At 39.1% G+C, this 21895-nt stretch overlaps 1 protein-coding gene across 1 annotated transcript in view; it reads right to left on the bottom strand.

Annotated features, from left to right (window-relative positions):
- Positions 1–21895, bottom strand: part of MBOAT2 (membrane bound O-acyltransferase domain containing 2) — an 89741-nt gene that overhangs the window by 66451 nt on the left and 1395 nt on the right. The window contains exons 2-3 of the mRNA XM_061354659.1: positions 5241–5386; positions 475–552 (exon numbers count right to left, since the gene is read on the bottom strand). Coding sequence (XP_061210643.1) covers positions 475–552; positions 5241–5386 — 224 coding nt within the window. The remainder of the gene's footprint in view (positions 1–474; positions 553–5240; positions 5387–21895) is intronic.

Here is a 21895-nt window from a genome sequence, read left to right as displayed (position 1 = left end):
CAGCTGATCTAATCACACATTCAAGCATACGTAAAATAATGGTCTATATATGTAATTTTATAAACAGTACCTAAAAAAAAAAGATTAAAAAATCTCAAATTCTTTTTCCTTCAGACATCTTTCTTCTACCATCACTGGCTGTTATCAGATTATATTTGTACAGTCAACTCATCTGTGAGACATACAGTTAGGTATGATAAAGTAATGAAAAAACAAATCAGAATGCTGAGAACACAAAAGAAGTCTCCGTGGGATATTACCAACTGTAACAAGCTTTGGATATTCCAAAAAGCTGACAAAAATACCCAAGTAAGTCATTTTCTGTCCTGGAAATAAAACCATGGTTAGCAGAATTAAAATACTAGAATACTATGATACAACCAGAAATACAGCATATGTGCACAGTGACAAAAAGAACCTTAACAGTAGCATTCATGTAAAATCATATTAAAAACTTTAAGAATAGAAACTTACTTGTGCATATTCTCCACTCCTATTATGATCATGATATAGTAGGAAATTCCACTTTGTATAACAAAATGTAAGGCATACCTAGAAGAAAAAAAACACACCAACAAACCAAACAGTAAACCCTCACAGCACTTTCATTAATGAAATAAACTGCATGCATTTATTTATTTAATGTGAAATTAAAGAGGCTCAAATTTTAACTCCATCACTGTTTCCAAAAACCCCTTCTGATCTACTTAAGTTTCCTGCAGCCCTCCCTCTGTTGAGGGCTTCCGTCTTCAGTAGAGCACAAACAGCAGTAATGAACAAAAACTACAGATTTAACTAGATTTATCCAGCTCATAAACAAGAACATAGTAAATGCAGTTAATTCTTAAATTGCAAAGTACATGTCTGATAAAACTTCCACTTGGTATTATTTCATGCATTTTGTGGTTCAATTACCATACTCATCTTTTTTCCAGTTCGCAACAACAGGTATCTTGGATAAAGCAAACAGTATCTTCATATCCACAATATAAGCATATGGGAAGATTTCCTAGCCAACAGAAATGGTAACTCTGCCCACCCAGCTTCTTTGCCCCAAGTTCTCAATAATCAGTAAAAGGATGGTGGTGATGATGTTCTCAAAAACACAGACTTTGGCGTCTTCAGGAGCCTGCTTAGTAAGGTTCCATGGGATATAGCCCTAGAGGGCAGGGGGGCTCAAGACTCTTGGTTGGTCTCCAAGGATCACCTGCTACAAGCTCAGGAGTGTCACATCCCAACTAGAAGGAAGTGCAGCAGGATGGCCAGGAGACCTCCTTGGATGGATAAGGAGCTCCTGAGGAAAATTCAAATGAAAAAAGAGTTTTATAGAAAGTGGAAGCAAGGACAGGCAGCCTGGGGAAGAGTACAGGGATGTTGTCCGGGAAGCTAGGGACCAGGTTAGGAAAGCTAAGGCCCAGTTAGAATTAAACTTGGCTAGGGATATTAAGGATAACAGGAAGGGATTCTACAGGTACATAGCAAATAAAAAACAGATTAGGGAGAACGTAGGCCCCCTCAGCAGGTCAAAGGAGGTGATCCTGCCCCTTTATTCTGCTCTTGTGAGACCTCACTTGGAGTATTGTGTGCAGTTCTGGTGTCCTCAACATAAAAAGGACATGGAACTGTTGGAACAAGTCCAGAGGAGGGCCACGAGGATGATCAGGGGACTGGAGCACCTCCCATATGAAGACAGGCTGAGAAAGTTGGGGCTGTTCAGCCTGGAGAAGAGAAGGCTGCGTGGAGACCTCATAGCAGCCTTCCAGTATCTGAAGGGGGCATACAGGGATGCTGGGGAGGGACTCTTCATTAGGGACTGTAGTGATAGGACAAGGGGTAATAGGTTCAAACTCAAACAGGGGAAGTTTAGATTGGATATAAGGAGGAAATTCTTTTCTGTTAGGGTAGTGAGGCACTGGAATGGGTTGCCCAGGGACGTTGTGAATGCTCCATCCCTGGCAGTGTTCAAGGCCAGACTGGATGAGGCCTTGGGTGAGACGGTTTAGAGCGAGATGTCCTTGCCCATGGCAGGGGGGTTGGAACTTGATGATCTTAAGGTCCTTTCCAACCCTAACTATTCTATGATTCTATGAAACAAAAAACCCTACAACAAGAACAACCCACAGATGTATTGCACAAAGGTACTCTAACCTCATCTCCTTATTTGCTTTCCATAGCTTAACACCATAGCTACCAACAGGCTAAGAAAGTTGGGGCTGCTTAGTCTGGAGAAGAGAAGGCTGCGTGGAGACCTCATAGCAGCCTTCCAGTATCTGAAGGGGGCTGACAAGGGTACCAGAGAAGGACTCTTCATTAGGGCCTATAGTGACAGGACAAGAGGTAATGGGTTCAAGCTTAAATAGGGGAAGTTTAGATTAGATATAAGGAAGAAGTTCTTTACTGTGAGGGTGGTGAGGCATTGGAACAGATTGCCCAAATAAATGGTAAATGCTCCATCCTTGACAGTGTTCAAGGCCAGGTTGGACAGAGCCTTGGGCACCATGGTCTACAGTGTGGCATCCCTGACTGGCACGGAGGTGGAACTTGATCTTAAGGTCCTTTCCAACCTTAAACATTCTATGATTCTATGATTCAGTAAGCTAGTAGAGCACTGGTGGCAAACCACTACCAGCGACAGAGGAAGCGTCTGATCTTGAGTATGACTCTCTTTCACTTTAGTACTTTAACTGTCTCAGTAGCATACTTAGATACGCTCAAGTAACACACTGATCTAGTTTTGGTACTTTTTCCATAATAACCAGCCTAAAAAGCAACTACTATTTTGCTATACTAATAATGTTTTCTTTCAGCTTATAACAATTTTCTGATTTTAATCCTCACCTATTCACAAGAAAACGTCTTCAAAGACTTTCAACAAGAAACCCAGCTCTGTCCAGCTACACTCCTACAAAGCCTCTGTACAATGAACTAAGGGAGAACAGTTCACTTGGACATTAACTGACCTGGAGAATCTTGACTTTTTAATGGAAGATCCAATCTGCACATGCTCCCATGCTTCACTACTAGCTAGTGTCATCTAAGATATGACTACCTAAAATTCAAATGCACATTTAATATATGCAACTGCCAATTAAAAAAATATTTATCTTTTCATATCAGCCATGTATTAGCAACATTATGTGGCAAAGGCAGGCATTAGTGAAATGGCAAAAAATTAAGAGGTTTGCTTCTTAAATGCAGGGAGGAACACAATATTTCAAAGCCTGAAAAAGTGTGGGCTGATGTGGAATACCATATCAAGTTTACAGTCTCTGAATATATTTGTCTTTCAGAGCTGTTAATGGTAGCAATATGATTGATCTCCAATTCAAAAAAAGGGATGCATAGGAACAACATGAAATAGTGAATTTTAGCTATACACAAAGGGTATTCTAGGCCTTTTATACTACTTGCTATTATCCCAATGAACTATCCCTTCTTTTTTGGTTCCACCATCACAAGCACTACAAAGGTGACTGAAAAGTAACACAACTGAAACTGAAGACAACATAATGACAAATAAAAGGGTGCAGATTCCAAACTATTACCTACATTTGGATGACATGATCTACAAATCTACTTTTACTACAAACTCTTCCTACATAAAACAAACCAGTAATAGTTTTCCTCTTGTAGTCACACATTATAACGCAGCTGAAGGGTCACTGAATGTGCACCACAGGACTGTAACCTGTATGTGTACTTGACTACTTGGGGAGGGGTAAGGGGAGCCAAACAAAAGAAAACCCTCAAAAACATGCTTGTAGAATACATATTTAAGCAATACAAAAAAAGTTGGCACAAGTGCAAGTATCACTTGTATCAGGTTTTTTAAAGAATGTGTACTTTTAACATCTCAAATTATGTTGCTCTACATTTTTAAAAAGCATCATTCTAAGAAAAATACACAAACTTTTAGTAAAATAGAAATTTGTTGCAAAAATAGTTGCTTTAAGTATGATCCAAATCAAACCAGAATAATCTGGATTTCTACTATGACATAAGATATCTCTCTGATTTCTTTTCCAGGGCATTCTGCCAATGAGAGGCTTCTACAAATCTTTATTTATACCTGTTGGGGGTGGAGGTTTTTTCTTTCCAAAGTCTCCCATCCCCAAATTTCAGATACGAATATATTGTTAACATTTTCTCATCACAAGTTACAATTAATGATTTCTGTTTCCAAAGCAATGGATAAAAAATGTGCTTCTACAGTTTACACAGCTGTCACAAAAACCACACACAGTAGCACCTATCTCCCATATCATCCTCCTCATTTGGTGCTAAAACTGGCAGCCTTTGACATCAAATTGTTCTCTCAAAGCAGAGTACCACAGCCAAAGTTTAAGAAACGCATGGGAGTTAATAGAATTATATGAACAAGTAAATTGCACATGTAAATCCACCTGCACAACAGCTTAATTCCCCCTAGCTCAGTAATACTCTGCAATAATATAAATAAGTCTTCAGTACACTTGAAGCTGAGCAAGCACTTTGTTTACAAAACTGGCAATCTTAAACCATCTTGGGGAGATCAGAGCTATTTAGTAAGGTAATTTTTAAGGAAAAAATAAATTCACCAAACTAAATGCATCCTCTTCCTCGCAGACCTTTTACTAGCCCTACCAATATTCTGGCTTGCTACGCCATGAAAAGATCAAGATGTGAAAACAGAAAACTTGTGTTTAAAAGAAACCCCAAAACAACAAAACCACCACACCCTCCCTCTAAAACATAGAAGAAAAAACCCACACAGAAACAACTCTCAGATCTAAGCCAGCTCCTTTCCAGGTGTTTTATACTCCTAGGAGCATCATAGGTACTGCAGTTCTGGCAACCTGTCCTACACAAGTCAGATTATATTCAGTATTCAGAAAAAGACACAGTGAGCGTGTCTCAGGCAGTGAATATTTAAGAGACATTATCTTAGTCATCACACCTGTGCCTCAAGAGAATACTTCTCAAGCAAGTTTACAGAAAAAAGGGGACAAATTAAACAAACTCCACTCACTCCATCCTCCCAAAACCACAGGCAGACAGTATGTTAGTTACCGGTTTGCAAATCGAACACCTTTCAATATTTGTGCACCACATCAGAAAATTGTAGCCAATTTCTGTACATTTGCAGCAGCTAAACCCCACAGAATTCGGAAATAATGTTCTTCATAACAAAACTTTGATTCCCTGCAAATGCGAAATGAAAATTTACAAGTCTCTCAAAATTGAATTGAATTGCAACTTACCATCCAAAACAAAAAAGTGCAAGATAAAGGCCCAAGAGGGTTGCAACAACATGCCTTATAAATGGGCTAGTTTTGCTTGAATGAAGGTATGTTCGGAACCAAACAGCTGCAAGCAAGGCAAACAGTTGGCACACTACAAAGTTGACCTGTATAAGAGAGAAAAGAAAAATGTTTCTCACACATTTGTGTATAAAATTGAATAAACATATTTGCACGCTATGAACAATTTGCAGAACCTTTGCCTATGCAATGGCTCTTACCACACAGCACAGCATGTCAGCCTCAAAGAGCTTCTCCTGGGATCCCTTCCCCCTTAAAGCACAGACGTGTGCTCCCCTGAGCAGCTAAGTAGAAATGATAAATCAAACCTGTAGAGGCAATCTGTGCATGAATCAACAGAAGCAAACAAAAGAAGTATTTTCCTATAAATTTTCTATATACCAAACCACTGTACCATCTATGGAATCATTTCTACTCTCCCAGTAATGTAAAGATCCGAGTTGGGTTTTTTTTTAGTAGTTTTCCATTCTTTGTTTGGTTGTTTTTTAAAGTGAGCATGACTTTAAAATACATATCAGCTACACAAATCACTGGTACACCACTTCAGTGGCCTGTGCAGAAGTAGGGCTCAACGAGGTGCACTTCAGCAGTACATAATCAGATAAACGGCTTGCTTGCACATTCAAGTCGGACAGTTTCAAAAATTCCTCCTCCCTTCAGGCCATTTATTCTAGAAGGTAGAAAATCTCTTGTATACTAAATATTTAAAGACATTAGGGCACTGGAAGCAAAAGTATAATTAAAACTAAAAACCAACCCAACCAGTGAGTAAAAAGAATCACTCTGTGGCCTAAAATAAATTTAACAGGAAGGGCATGATAAAGAAATAATTTTCTCAAATACAGCAACCGCTATCTAAACTGGTTTAAGCTACAAAAAAGCCAGATGAATTTCTTTATTTAGAAAAGAAAATCTCCCCCCTCCATGGATTTTTATCTTCCATAGAAAACTGTCTAACAAATTTCTGTGTCTAATAGCGGCATTGCATGTCATCACAAGTAACAGCTTGGGGACCACTGTTTCAGGTCATAAGCACTTCAGCATAAGAAGCTTGTGCATGCTTGACTAGCTCTTAGCACAACAGCGTTTATGCCTGCTTGATGTCACTTTGCTGAAACGTATACTTAATCTTAGTACCACAGGGTACAAAGGCAATACTGACGTGCTCATGACAGCAGACAATATGAATGGTTGCGGCAACATGGTGCACACCTCCAGTACTATAATTCAGTTAGTCCATTCCTCCATCACTTTTCAGCCAAGCTTCAGGCAACAACAGGCAAGAGTTAAGGGTGAGAGTATACAAACATGTTTATATTTAAAGTAGAAGCTAAATAATACCAACCACCTACAGAAGTCTCATATTTGTAATCATAGCATAGGTTCCCCATTTGCAAATCAAAGGATAGTTTCCCTTGTTCTGAACCACCCTAAAACCTTCCATAAGGCCAAGTCGCGAAAGCATTAAGCACTGCCAAAGAAAGAGGAGGCTCAGAAGGCAGGGCTGTGCTTTTTAACAGGATCAGTTCCCTAAACTAAACCATACACTTTGCTATCCATTCTCTTACTCCCACATTTCCATTATGCTTTTAACTGTGTTTGAAGAATCCTAAACAAATGCGATATTCTTTCAGGGCATAACTTGACCTGTTTTCTCTCCTTTATGAGCAATGATGCAAATGAAACAGAGCAAGGTTTGTAACTTGAGTAGATTTAGTGGGAAAGTCTCATATGAAACAGTCAAGTTTAATGAACCACTGAAACGGAAAATAACTAATAATGTTTTTAAAAAAAGAGGTCAAAAAAGAAAAAGTGAAAGCCAAAATAATTAACTGTGCATTTTATATCGACATTTGTTTTGGATAGTTATTACAGAAATTATGCTATGTATACCACAGAGCATGTTTCTGACCCAAGGAACTCACACCCTAGACAGACTAGAAGGGGGAGGGAAACCAAGGTTAAAAACTGGGACAGCTATGCAGTAAAGCTGAGGTTAAGAGACAGAGGGCAGAAATGGACATGAAGACCTGTTCATAAGCAGACGTGTTAGCGTTCAGTAAAACCAACAATGTCCAGACATCACTTCTTTGGCTGCATTACAGACTATTTACCAATTGATGTCTCATGATGCCCTTTTCCATGAGCCCTCAAAGAAAACTAGCAAGACCCAGGGAAGAAGAAAACTCATCACCTCCGTCCTACCAAGGCAAAGGGTAGAAGCGCTTGGCATCTCTGATCTGTATCATCATGTCTACAGCAACAGACACAAGCAGAACAACAAACCTTGAATTCCAAAATTCAGGATGAGCCTGCAGGCTTAGGAACGTGGAAAATCACAGTATCACAGTATCACAGTATGTTAGAGATTGGAAGGGACCTCAAAAGATCATCTAGTCCAATCCCCCTGCCGGACCAGGAACACCTAGATAAGGTTACACAGGAACGTGTTCTTCATCTCTAGGGAGCTGGTTAAAATTAGGGTTAGGCTTAGGGTTAGCATTCAGAGATCTAAAATGACTAGGGCTGCAGGGGCACTACTGCCGTAAAAGTCATGGCAAGAGAAAAGTTTCCCAATGCTCATATAAAACATACAAAGAGAACAGCTTTAGACCAGCCCCACAAGGAAAAGTTCCAGAGGCATCAATTCATGATGTCACTGTTTTGAACACACAACTAAATGACTGAAGCAGCGCAATCTTGTCCTGAAAGCCTTCCTTGTAAGTGACTCCAAAACCACCAGTGGGTATTTTTAAACTGCTCCTCCCAAAAACTGCACAAACATATGTGTAATTGGAAACATAAAAGACATCACCACAATGTTCACACACCACCCTGCATTCCTTCTCTACTCTTACCAATGCAATCCTTATACTTGCCTCACAGTGCACTGAAATGTGGCTTGCAAAGCACCAATGGTTTTGCAGACTTGTATCACATCAAATCCTCACCAAGCTTTAAATACAGCTATGTAAAAACAAGCTATGCAGCACTTCAGATTTGAAAGACATGCAACTTTATTTTAGCCTTTATACATACCTACTTCTGATAATATTCTTTCTGCCGCGTTATTCCGTTTTCCCCAGCAGGATTTCTGATTTATTCAGCAAATGGACAATTGCCCAGTTTTTACTCTCACCCTATGACCCATTAAATACTTACCATCTGCATCCTACACTGAATACAAAACCCCTACATTTCCCCATAGACATGTTTATGCAGATCTGCCCATAGCGTGGGAAGACTACATACAATAAGCGTAAACTTCGCAAGATGGGTATTCCCATTCCTGTTCTAAAGGTGGGTGGCCGGCACGCAATGATGAAAGTCCAAAGGGTAAAATAAATGCCCACTAACTTTGGATGCCAAATCTCAGACACTTCAGTGCCTAGTTTTTCAGTCAGTACTTTCAATAGAACTTTAACTTGGGCTGTGCTTTGAAAATGCAACTTCAGCTGCTATTCTAAATATCCAGCATAGCTATAAATCAGGCCCAAGGTATCTCAAAATAAAAGCAAATTTATCATCACTAGGGCGTATTTTCATTATATGGTTTCTCCAGGTCACTCCAGATCTGATTCACTAGTGATTTATATTCTGAATAAGGGAAGGAGCTCATGTGGAAGAGTTTGTGACTATTACTGGGCCATGTTACAGCCACAGAGGTAATCTCTATCTGACACTTTGACTTTTGAGCATCTGCTATCCCAGGCTCTATATTCACTCGGTAAACATTTTGAATACCTGATTTTTTACATTTTAGAAAGAAATGAAAACTACAGCATTTCCACCATGAAGTCAAAACTTACCGGTTTGCAGTTACCTGTGACTTGCAGTCCAAAGCGCAGATTTCTACCAAATCAGCTATTTGAAAAATATACTCGCTTCCACACAGAAATAAGTTTAATCCCATGCCAATACTATAGCGGTAGAAAGAGGAACAGGCTCTGTGGGCTCTCAAATTCTGTCCCAGGCACTTCCAACTCCAGCAGCCAGACAATGCATACATCTACATGGTGGTTTAGTTCAGATTAGGAGAGGGCTTCTTAAAAACCTGATTTGTTTCAGGCTAAACTGAACTAGAAGATCCACTCCAAAGGTAAGAGGACATTTAGCCTATGGACTGACCTAGGCAAAAGCAGTATTTCCCCAAATTATTATAGCATCAACACTGGATCCTCAGTGCCCACCACTTAATTCCACAGAAACACTCGTCCTGTACTGCAGTACTTGCTGAAGTAAACAAAGCCAGAACTTAAGATTCAGCCTTTTCCTAATCACATCTCCCATCTTTATCCACACAGATCAGTACAGAGCTGACACAGCTCCACACTGAGACGCATGAAGAACTGAAGATACACACTTTGCCTTGAAATAGAGCACAAAAATTACCCAGCTTCCTAGAAAGCAAAGAGCCATTCAAAGAACAAGTGGGCAAGGCCAGAACTAGACATGGCCATCTTGAAAGCTTCCACAAAAACCAAGCGCTTAAGCAAGTGGTTATTTTGTTGGCAAACATTATATACAGCAACCTTAACATCTGGGAGTGGTATACTTGCATACCCTTGGAAAACTTACGTCAAGCTCTTAAAATATTGTGAGTATGGGCAAATTACAACTTTTTAACACCTCATAACTTGGTCAGATGCGAGCAGAACACCCACGAAGAACAAAGACTACACATTCCCCAAAGACGCATGATTCGTTCCTCAAAACCAAGTGTAATGTGCCTCTCCAGAGTCATAAAACCTGTTCCAATAAGCAGCTCCAGTTTTATAGCCAAAATTAAAAATAAAAACAAACAACAAGAAAGATCCAAAAAAACCGATCCACTTGGAGCTCAGACTTTCTAGTGGAAAACAAAACCTGAAAGGCATGGAATGACCAGTTTCATCCTGAGTAGTCATAATTTAGCACATGTATGAGAAAACAAACACAGAGTTTTTTACCTGTCTGCAGGTACAGGTCATAACAACAGCTTATAAGAGTAACTCCTCAAAGTTACATATAGAGAAAGGTGTGTAATGCAAAGTTACATGCACATACGAATAAAAATCTTACAGTGATAATGCAAATGATCATCACTAGTTATTCAGCGATGATTAACGTAGGTGTGGGTTAAATACCACTTCAACACATTAAGCTACTACAAAACCTGCTGTATGTATTCGAGCAATTTAAAAGTTCAGTCCACTGTTTTAGTGCAAAACCAGCCATACAACCAGTGCAGTTCACAGGCACACTTTGTGCCAAATGTAACACTAAAACATGAGCACAAATTCACAGTTTCAGTGTTTGGAATAGCTACATAAAATGCAAATCCGTTATATCATTAACTGCATTGAGCTATCTACATAAGCTTTCCATTTCCATGACCTTTGCAAAAGTCAATAGAAAGTTTATAATAAAACTTTTAAAGACATTTATTCTAGTCTCTTAAAAATTTTAAACGTAATTTATACCATGCATTTGTAAAAACAAAGTTATTTCTTAGGAAAAAATGCGTTTGAGACATCAATTTTTTATGTAAAGCAAAAGAAAAGTCGAAAAAGGTCACTGACTGCTACAAGGATTTTCAACATCAAGAAGTTCTGGCAAAACATTTTATTTGAACAGCTAGAAATCTTCCAACACAGGCAGCATCTTAAAAAAATTCTTTAATGGTTTATTATAGCCCATGTTAAAAAGAAATATAGAAAATATTATTTCTCCAATGAAACCAATTTTTAGTATGTAGAATTTTTATGCAGTAATTCAGATTTTAGGTAAAGCTTCCTCTTCATATCAGCTATACTTTAATGTCAAAAGCCAATCACTGCAACCAAGCAGTAGAATCCTTTTGCTTCACAGCACAGAAGGCATTTGCCTCATTCAGACAAGCAGCCAAAGCAGTGAGGGAATTTTATTGATATAAATAATTCCTAACTAGATGGCACAAATTAATTATACAGGTCCACACAGCCAACAATCCACTGAGCAGCAGCAACATAACTGCGTAAAGTTTTGCTTACTAGCCCTAGCAAGGCATGGAGAAGCACTCAGAGCAACAATACAGTCTATGAAGTACCTCAAAGGAAGAACAGTGGTCTAGCAGGTGGAGCACAAAATGCTATTTAGGAATATGGCATTTTACTGTCTCTTATGTCAGTGGCCCATACGAACCCTTCAGAAGTCACCCTGGCTTTGCATTTATTTTCTCATTTTTGAAGAATCTCTTCTGATCATAACAAAAAGAATATTCAAACCTGTAAACTGCAGTGAATGCCGGTGGCCTCAGTAAAACACACTGGATGAATTAAAGGTGACGTGGAGTTTTTGGCTGGTTGGTTGGCTGGGGTTTGTGAGGTTTTTGGTTTGTTTGTTTTGTGGGACTTTTTTAAAGCCTTTTTTTTTATTTTTATTTTATTTTAATAAAAGCAGTTTAGCTCTTACTGCTGCTGAAACAGGCTTTGGAAAAGGACGACCCAAACATAAGCAGAAGCACTGAAGCCTACCTGATTATACACAGAGCCTAAACCACCAGTTTTAAAATGCAAGATGCTTCTTAGGTAACACTCAAGAACCTGTGCAGACAATGATTCTGCAGCCAGAGATTTAGGGTTTTCTGCCCATTTTGCCACACCATAGCATGTTTCCTTCACAGAATTCAGTTCTAAGCTGGAAGATGCCTGTATTACTTGTCCCCCACTCTGCAGCCTTTCTTTGGTCCCTCACTCCACTACAGAAACAAAGTTATTAGGGAAGTTTCCTGCTCTGTCTGGCAAGGTTAGTAAGCAAGGTGCATTGGGTAGCATTCCTATTCATACACCTTTACCCCTACCTTTCAGCAACTATAGTTATATGAGAGAAAACACCTTTTAAAACCCCATTTTAGAACATGAACTGAAAAAAACCCAAACCTGAACAAACCAAACCCACCCCACTTCGGAAAGAGCTCTTGCAAGAGCTAGGAGATCAAGACAGAATAATGTACACTTTCTTTAACAAGAAGCACTGACCTTCAAGCTGAGGCTTTGTCTTTCTTCTGAGTTAAAGGGCTATTTTAGCAGTAAGATTTTAAACACAAACCCCTCCCAGCATCGTATTTGTTGGCACATACTTGTAAGAATTGCCAAACCTACTCACAATTAAGGAAGCCTCAGTTGTACCTTGTTTCTCAAATGTCAGGATATTCTTCATTCTTGCTGCCAGTTAGGCCATTTCTCTTTTCCAACAGAACAGTCAGTTGAGGAATTCAAAACAACTACAGATGTTCACAAAAAGCTACTTATAACCCAGGACAGCTAATCTTTCTCCACAGCAACCAGAGAGCAGTGAAGATGAATCTTCTTCTGTCCAATTACTAATCTTCATCCAGTATAAAAGGATGGAACAGCTTGCACAATTATCCAATAATTGCCTACTGCTAAACCACTAAGAACTGAAGAGTGAGAATAATCATTATTTGAAACCAATTATCGACTTGCCAACTCCATCCTGAAAATTGCTGCACAGATATTTAAAAAAAATCCACAGTAAAGCCAAAAAAGGCAATTCCAAGAAACAAAGTGTTTAGTAATTTCCTTCAATTTATTGGGAAATGGCAGAAAGAGAAGTCCAGAGACACTGGCACAGGTACAGAATCATAGAATGGTTTGGGCTGGAAAGGGTCTTAAGATCACTTAGTTCCAAGCCCCTCTGCCATGGGAAGGGACACCTCACTCTAGACCATGTTGCCCAAGGCTCTGTCCAGCCTGACCTTGAACACTGCCAAGGATGGAGCATTCACCACTTCTTTGGGCAACCCATTCCAGTGCCTCACCACCCTCACAGTAAAGAACTTCTTCCTTATATTTATCCTGAACTTCCCCCGTTGGAAGTTTAAACCCATTACCCCTTGTCCTATCGCTACAGTCCCTGGTGAAGAACCCCAAGAGTATATGATAAAGTTGAAGGATACTTCAGCATAATTCAGAGACTGTTTCTTCTCTAACTGACAGGAAGAAACAGGTGTCCTTCTATCCACTCAAAGGTCATAGATCTTGGGGCAATGCTTTAAATGCATTGTTCGGTCAAATAATAACCAGTGTTATACATGATGAAAATATAACTAATTTACACTCCTGCCCTGAAGTCTCAACCTCACTTCATGGATGAAATACTAGGAAATGGACGATAAGCAGCAGTGCTTTTTTGGGGGTAGAACCAGATGTGGCAGTGTGTTCTTTGTAGCAAAGACTGTGTTACTGCATGTTTATACAGCCCCCAATGTGAAAGGACACTCACTTTCAGATGAGATTTCCAAATACAGCTCCTCTAACAACAGTCACTTCCTTCGAGTGCATACTCTAACCATTTGCATTAGTCAACTTTTACAACACTGGCAAAAGCTCTTTAATGTTGCACAAATATACTTCATCTTCACATTAATTTACTGGCAGCTGTAAGGACTTTTTAATCAGATTCTGAATGCTTTCTTTCCAAGAAAGCATTTATTGGAAATGCATTCAATTTCATTTCAGTCCATAACACCAAAAACAGTCATGACATTAGTAACAGTATTTCTATTTCCAGCATTAACTTCCAGTTTCTAGCTTGTAAGTGTTAAGTACTCTGGAGAGAGTGAAGGACATCAAGAAGAACATGATGTACATCCTAGTAATCCGGTTTGTGCAATAAGTGAGCATCAAATCCAATAAGCTTTTTCAAACAGGGCTTTCTAAATCATTACTCAACTATTCTAAGGAAAAACTGTATGATAGGATAGGAAGACATCACTGAGGAATGTTCTCTCGGATGGGCTCTTAAGGATTCAGCATTCTAGATAGTGAGCTGTCACATATAATAATTACCCACAGGAATAGCCAAAATCTAGGAAGCAAGATTGGTTCAGAAGTGAAACTGGATTAAGAATATTGGCTTGGGGTTTTTCCTTGTGTTTTTTTGTTTTGTTTTCTTCTCAGAAACAGTAAGGACCTGAAACACTTGCTCTGTTGAGGAAAAACTGGTTTGGCCAGTTAAGGGTTGCAGATCTGACACTACCAGGGAAAAAAGAGTTTACAATATCAGAACACAACAGCCTGGTATTATGTTGGCAAAACACAGTTGCAAAACACAGACCAACTCAGAAGCATGACTTTTATCGCACATTCACATAGTGATTAACCTCAAAATCTCTACTCCTTGCCACATGAGTTATCAGAGGTATACAGGATGTTCAAACATGTATTTGAATGGCAAGTTTTTATTTTAATGCTCAGAGAGCCCCTACAATGCCTGAAACTCAGTAAAAACATTACAATTTCCCAGCCATTTAAAAATAAAGCAAAATAACTATCATCAGAGGAGGTATCCTTCTCAAATGCAACCAGAAACAGACACTGTATCCGTTAAGTTATATCTCATTTCTATTATATTCTGCCAATACGCGAGAAACTGAAATCCATCTTAAAATAAGAAAAAAAATGCAACAAAACAGAAAACAACATACTCTCAGGTCCATATAGCTTGCAGAAATTGAGTAACAGCAGTAGTCACTTTAATTAGCAAGTAAAACAAATATTCACCATCTTTAAAATGGTCAGCTTCTCAGTGTTCTAGGGAATGGGGAAGAAGAGAAAGGACTTCACCATGCTATGACTTGAATGAACTACTCAGACACTCTCTACTCCTCTGTGTCTATTGCTCTCCTGCTCTTCCCAATTCAGGTATCATCAGCATGGAATCTGCCACCTACAAAGTCTTCTAGCACCACAAAAGCAGCACCTGTAAACATTGACAATACAGAGCAACCTGCAGAAGTAACGGACACCAGTTTGAGCTGCTACAGCTTTTCATATTAATTTGATTCTATTTTATAATATCTTATTGACATTTAGAATTATGCTTCCATATTAAAAGATTGTATCTAAGTTCTTACATTCAGATAATCATTTGTTAACATGCTCTAAGGCTAGAGCTTCTACAGATCGCTAGCCATCACTTCTAATAAATTCCTGTAGATTCATGGTGGCCTTAACTTCTTCCTAGGTTTTTTCCACCATGAAGAATAGAAACCCATTCATTATAGTCTGGACTAACAGTTCACTTTGACTGATATGCTTAGTCTTCACTGAATTATTTTTATATATATACGTATATATATATATATACACACACACATATATATATGTGTATATACGACTGTTAGGAAGCAATAAAATCGAGCATTATCCAGCCAGAAGGAAAATCAGAAAGATTAAATGATCTATACAGATAGCATTACCAGTATAGACTATACAACTGTAGCTAAACAACCAGTGTGCTTGTAAGCCAGGTTTCAGAATAAGAGTATCACCTTCTTAGGCCACCTTAACTAGGAATAAAAGGAAGCACCAAAATCCCAACTGCAGCTAAACCAAAATAGCTCTTCATCTTTGGATATGTTATTCCAGAATAAAAGGTAGGGCTATGGATGCTTTCTTCTGCAAAAGGTGGCTTAGCTGCCAAATGCATCACTTAAGATGTGCAGGCATAACTAGCATTTATCTAAATTTGCAGACAAATTGAAACTGCCAAACAGCTCTGTTCACTTGAGCAGGTGCTACAAGACTAATAATGATAACTACTGTTGAATTTAAAGTACTTTCCAAAAGAATGGAGGAAAATTAAATACCTATACTGAAGAACCGCATCAACTTTCATTGTAAAATAAACACTGTAAGGATGCACACATTAAGCAAACAGGCTTTCACCTGGGCAGGTGTTGGTTTTCTCACCTTCCAGGAGAAGGTAAAAGCCCACAGTCTAGACTTCCTTGTTCAAAGGCTTGGAAAACAAGGAAGAAAGGCCTGGACAACTGTTACTCGGGAAAAGCAAAACACTCAAATGGGAACAAAACAGTAAATGTGAAGACAACAAGCTGCAAAGGAGGTATCACAAGCGCTTCATTAGGTCAACACAGGAATGGGTAACCAGGAGCTAAAGTCAGCAAATACCAGGGCTAATGAACGATAAGGATAATTAATTCATTTCAGTTTTATCAGTTTTCAGAACTCTTGGTTTAAGTCAGCACATACTCAAGAAAAAGACTACAGAAGTAAAAGACCTACATAGCAACAGTAGATTTACAACAGTAACTTCAAACAGAAAGCAACACAGTGGTAGCCATGTACCCAGGAAGTGACTCCTTATGCCTTACTGTTTTTTCTTTTATTAGCCTGTTCTTTGGGCACTCCAGCATTTCTTTTCAACATCCCAAGACTGCAGTATTTCTGTAGCAATTCCTAAACCACATTTTGAATTCAGAAATGGTTTGTACTATAGAGAACATAGGTTAGTAAGTGTTCACACGTTCGCCACCTAAATAAATTGCCTAAGGATGCGAAAAACAATCTGACAAAACAAAGTAGGTGACTATACTCTGTTTGGGTAAAGACTGTTTATTTTAGATGTTTACTGTAGAAACACTGGGCTGTAATTATCTTTGAGTTTTTCCACTGCTTCACAAAAGCCTGGAGAAAACATACCCAGTATGAAAGTGTGTGATAACACACCAGACCGAAAATTCACTGCTGCTTCCCTAAAAATTAAAGAATAGAAGTAGCTCTATACTTTACATCCACACAATATTAATGAACATGAATTAGAGGTATTTATTTCTTGTATTAAATCTTTCTACTACTTAATAAACAGCTCATCTTTTCCAACTCTGCAATCAATATCTATTTTCTTTACCAACTCCGTTCATTAGTTTCCACTCCTTCCTTCAAGATAGTCACTTTCTCTTGCCATTTTTTTTTCTTATTCCGACAGTTTTGCCCTTATCTACACATTTTTCATTGCAGAATAATTTCAACAAACAGTACTTGGAGAATTCAGTCAACTTCTAAACACTAATACTAAAATCTGGGAAAGGTGTCACTGCAAAAAGACTAGGACCCTTCTAATGATATATTTCTGCCCTTCCACTAGTTCAAAGACCAATAAAAACTTCACTAGTAAATCCAAACAATTCAAACCTTCTATCATTAAGAACAGCACATACAGAATGGAAAACAGGACTCTCTTCCCAGCTTCTTTTCACAACTGGAGTCTCCATCTGTTGTCATGGGAAATCATGCTTTGCTATCCACCCTTCATTTTTCTGACAGCTGCTAGCAGCAGATGAGGAGAATACAGGGCAAAGAAGGGGTACAAGTGTTTTATCCTACCACTCCCTTATCTTCAAAGTTTGGATTTTATACACCCATCAATGCTACTTTTACTCATTTCATTACTCCTAAATTTTCCAGGTCACATCCGAAAAATCAGTAACACGTGGCTCCATATTTCACAGCTACACACAAGGGTATAAGAATCAATAGCGAAAGAGAATAAAACTTAATTCTTTCTTATAGTTTCATAATGCTTAAGATAAATATTATGCCATCTGAATTCTGGACAGCTATACTGGACAAGCTTTTTGATTTCCACTCCATGTTTAGACAAAAAGGTTTTTATCAGATTAAAACATTTCAGTCCTCAGGAGGCTACATTAGGTTGCCTTGGCAGAAAACATGTGAGGAGGAGGCATCATTAATGCCCAAAACTTTGAAATAAGAGATCTAACTAGGAGACACATCCAGTGTTCCCTGCAGGCAAATCAGGCACATACTGCTTCTCAGCAACATGATTCCCTACAGCACCTCCAAGCCTGGCCTTTTACCCAAACTATAGCTGTGGCTCATCTCAAAAGCATCAAAATAAAGTGAAAAACATTGCAGGTACGTCTTGCTTATCACATGCACAACATGAACCACAAAGGCTCAGAATACATCAATGATAAATGCTTGTACGTGGAACTGAGTGTGTTAGGGCATGTTGAAAGAAACCCAAATAACCATCTGCACAAGGAAGCATATACAGAAAATAATGCAGAGATGTAGATGCAGCAGACACACCTGTGATGACTCACTGAAGGAAGTTCACATGGTTTATACAGTTCATGTATAGGACAGCTTGGATTTTTATGCCTATTCTGATTAAAGAAGGTTGATGACACTCATGTAGAAAATTATATTTATTCTACACAAATGAGCAAAATTATTCAAATAAAAGCTAAAAGTAGACTGAGGGAAGAGAAAAGTGCAGAAACAGCACCGACTTTTTATTTATTTTTGTTCAAATTCCACTGCTTATCTTTACATCCTGAATTTTAATTGAAGTGCATAACCATAAGCATGATGTTCTGCTCAGTCTGCACATCTTCACACAGCTATAATACTAGGAGTTGGAGCCATACTCCTTTTCTTATCGGGAAGATAAACACTGAAGTTAGCTTAGTTGATCCAGTTGCTCAGACCATATTTCAGGATCTCAAGATCAATCTCTTCAACAACCCATGCAAAAAGTCGACGCTCATAAGTCGTAATCAGTCTCCTATCTCCCCAGCTCAGCTGTTCCTCTACTACAGTTATCTATGGCAAATGAAGGGTAGTAATAACCCTTACAATTTTTGCCCATCTTCAGCTTTGTAAGTTTTGCTCCCTCTGGTGGAAGCACTGAACGCAAAGATTATTCTCTGAACTCACCCCCCAGAGACCTAAAGCCAAAAAGAAAGCTTTGCTCTCCTAGAAACATTCGCATCTCGCAGCAAATTCAAGTAGATACAATTTAATGACAGGTAAGCCAACATGTCATCAAGAGAAACTATTTGTCAACAATCAGCAAGATAGTGCCAGAACTAGAAACAGACCAATGTCATTTGTCAGGCTTCACCTCAGAGAAAGAGGAAAGCAGCAGACACACAAATATGACATGAGTACAGATAGGAAGAAACAGAAGGCTAGGCAAGAGATATAACTATAATAGAATAATTCAAATTATAACCTCAATGAATGCATCACATGATTCTCTAACAGACATATTTCTATGATAACTCTTCCCATACTCCCCTTCAGCTGTCAGGGATGGGAAGGACATAGCTACTTTTATTCCTTCCATCTCCTAAAAAGACAGAAGAAATACTATGGAACATTAGCATTCATTCACTCATTCATTGACTTAAAGGACCTAGGGCGACAGTTTTCTAAAGCATGCTCCCTTTGCCTAGAAGTTGTTGTAGCAACAGTAGCAACTCAGCCCCACGCAACCACTCACTCACTCTGCCCTGGTGGGATGCAGAAGAGAATCAGAAAAGTGATAAAACCCAGGGGTTGAGATAAAGGCAGCTTAACAGGTAAAGCAAAGCAAAATAAGAACTTCATCCACTGCTTCCCACTGGAGGCAGCTGTTCAGCCATTTCCAGGAAAGCAGGGCTCCATCACACGTAACAGTGACTTGGGAAGACAAAACACCATCACTCTGAACATCCCCTCTTCCTTCTCCTTTCCCCAGCTCTATATACTGAGCATGACATTGTGTGGTCTGGAATATCCCTTGGGTCAGCCATCCTGGTTGTGTCCCCTCCCAACTCCTTGTGCACCCACAGGCTTCCCACTGGTGGGGTGGGGGTGGGGAGCAAAAAAGCCCTTGACTCTATGTAAGCACTGTTCAGTAGTAATGAAAACATCCCTGTGTTATCAACAGTTTTTCCAGCACAAATCCAAAACAGCCCCATACTAGCTACTATGCAGAAAATTAACTCAATCCCAGCTCAAACCAGCACAGTAGCAAACTTAGGCTCCCCAAGAAGTGAAAAGAGATAGTTCTTATGAGGCTTTTCACCCCCATGGACTCATTCCCCACCCCACTCCCATCACAAAACACAAAAGAAAGATGTGCAAGTTTGTTGTAGGTTCTTGTTCACACCAAACAATTTGCCTTGCACAAAACAACTGAATATAGCAACAGAAAAATTGGAACAAGAAGCCTATCCAAGGAGCTTTTCCAAGTAGCCATTTCAGTTAACTTGGTGCCAGACAAAATAAGAGCCAAAAGAAGGGTTAACATAGTGACAAATTATCACACACCACCTTGTTGCGGGCCACAGACAGCAGGACCAGAAAGCAAGGTCTTCTTCAGTACTCTAGTGAACTAGTAGCCTAGTACCAAAGAGAAAAGTCTAGGAATGGCAATCTGTTAAACTAACAAGGCTTTCCTCTTGTAATGCAGTCAGGCATATAGAGGAGGCTGCTCTTACAGGTGTGTCAAATGGCTCTGGTGGAGCTGTCATCCTTCAGCTTCCACACTAACCTCCAACTAGCTCACCACCACCACCGCTCTCAAACAAAACTGTGCCTCCAGTTCTGCCAAGTCAAAAAAGTAATAAATTTCTCACACTCGATCCACATGTGTGGATCTAATTAGCTCAATGGTAAAGACAGCAGCTTCACCTGTAACTGAAATTTCTATTTCCATTCACTGCCAAATAGGCAAGGTTCTGACATCCACTTGTTTGAACAGTTGAGTAACACTGACACATGCTATCTGGATTTGTCCTCCTAGAGCTGTGTGTCCTTCCCTTCACTAAAACTTTGTAGGAGGATAATTAGACCATAATAGCTTAAACATAAATCACAATCTCAACATTTTGCATATAAAGATTAGTATCTACTTGTGGTCAAAACTGGAACATAGAAGTGGAGAAACAAACCCCATTCACCTCCATCTAGTCGAGTGCTGGTGTTATTCTGGAGTGCCTGTTTTAGGTACCTGCTGTACTGGTCTGGCTGTAGTCACTGTACAGATTAGGATCAAGTAAAAACAAACTACTAATCAGAAAACCTTTTTTTTGTTTGTTTGTTTTCAAAGCACTGCTACATTTTCATACAGAGTATGCATGTAGTACCACCAAATGCCATGCATAATCTCTGAGCACACACACCAAAGAGTATCAGTGTTTTCCTTCTCTGCCCTCATTCTCTCCTTCACTGCCTTTGATTTGATTCCACTGAACACATTTCACATTCTCTCGTATTACAGACTTACTATCAAGATAGACTCTTTGAGGTTACAAAAAGCTAACTTTGCCTTCTTTTTTTCTAATCAGTTATAGATGCATTCTCCTCAATACAGCATAATTTTCTAACTCCAGTTTACACTCCAGTCATAATCGGTGCTCTTCATACACAACTGGACCCACATTATGTACAGTCCACTAAAGTCTAAAACCAAAGTACATATGATTTTTAACTGCTTATAACAAATCTTTTAGACCATGTGTTCAGCCACCCTCCACTGTGATTATCCCCAAAAGCTTCAACAGAGCTCAGCTAGTATTTCAGAAAAACATCTTGGTTTTACAGGAGTATCTGCTGTGAAATGTCCAATACAGGGAAGTTTTCCAGGCTTTGATAAAAAAAATAACTTTATTATCATCAAAACATCACATCCACAACATTTAAAATAGATTTGGTAGAAGCTGCATGTCATGAAGCAATTAAATGTATGACTACTACAATGAACACCCATAATTATAAGACACCAGCATCACACCATAAAAAGATGGTCATCTTCTTGGTTTACCTTCTACAGGACCCTGCAAAAACTACACACTCTATAGAAAGAAGTGCTCGGCACCTGCCAAGACCAACTCACAGCCTGCACGCCTGAGGCACCAAGCCACATGGTGCCACTGATCCCAGATGCAGGTATCGCTGCACATTGTGCACACTATCTGTTCCATCACAGTGAGCTCAGTTTCAGCTTGCCCCACT

Source organism: Neopsephotus bourkii, unplaced genomic scaffold (assembly GCF_033783945.1).
Source record: "Neopsephotus bourkii isolate Nb327-2 ecotype Australia unplaced genomic scaffold, CSIRO-AGI_Nbou_v1 NB_74, whole genome shotgun sequence".
NCBI classification, from domain to species: domain Eukaryota; kingdom Metazoa; phylum Chordata; class Aves; order Psittaciformes; family Psittacidae; genus Neopsephotus; species Neopsephotus bourkii.
Note: the sequence above shows the minus strand (reverse complement) of the source record. Positions and strands in the feature narration are given on the sequence as shown.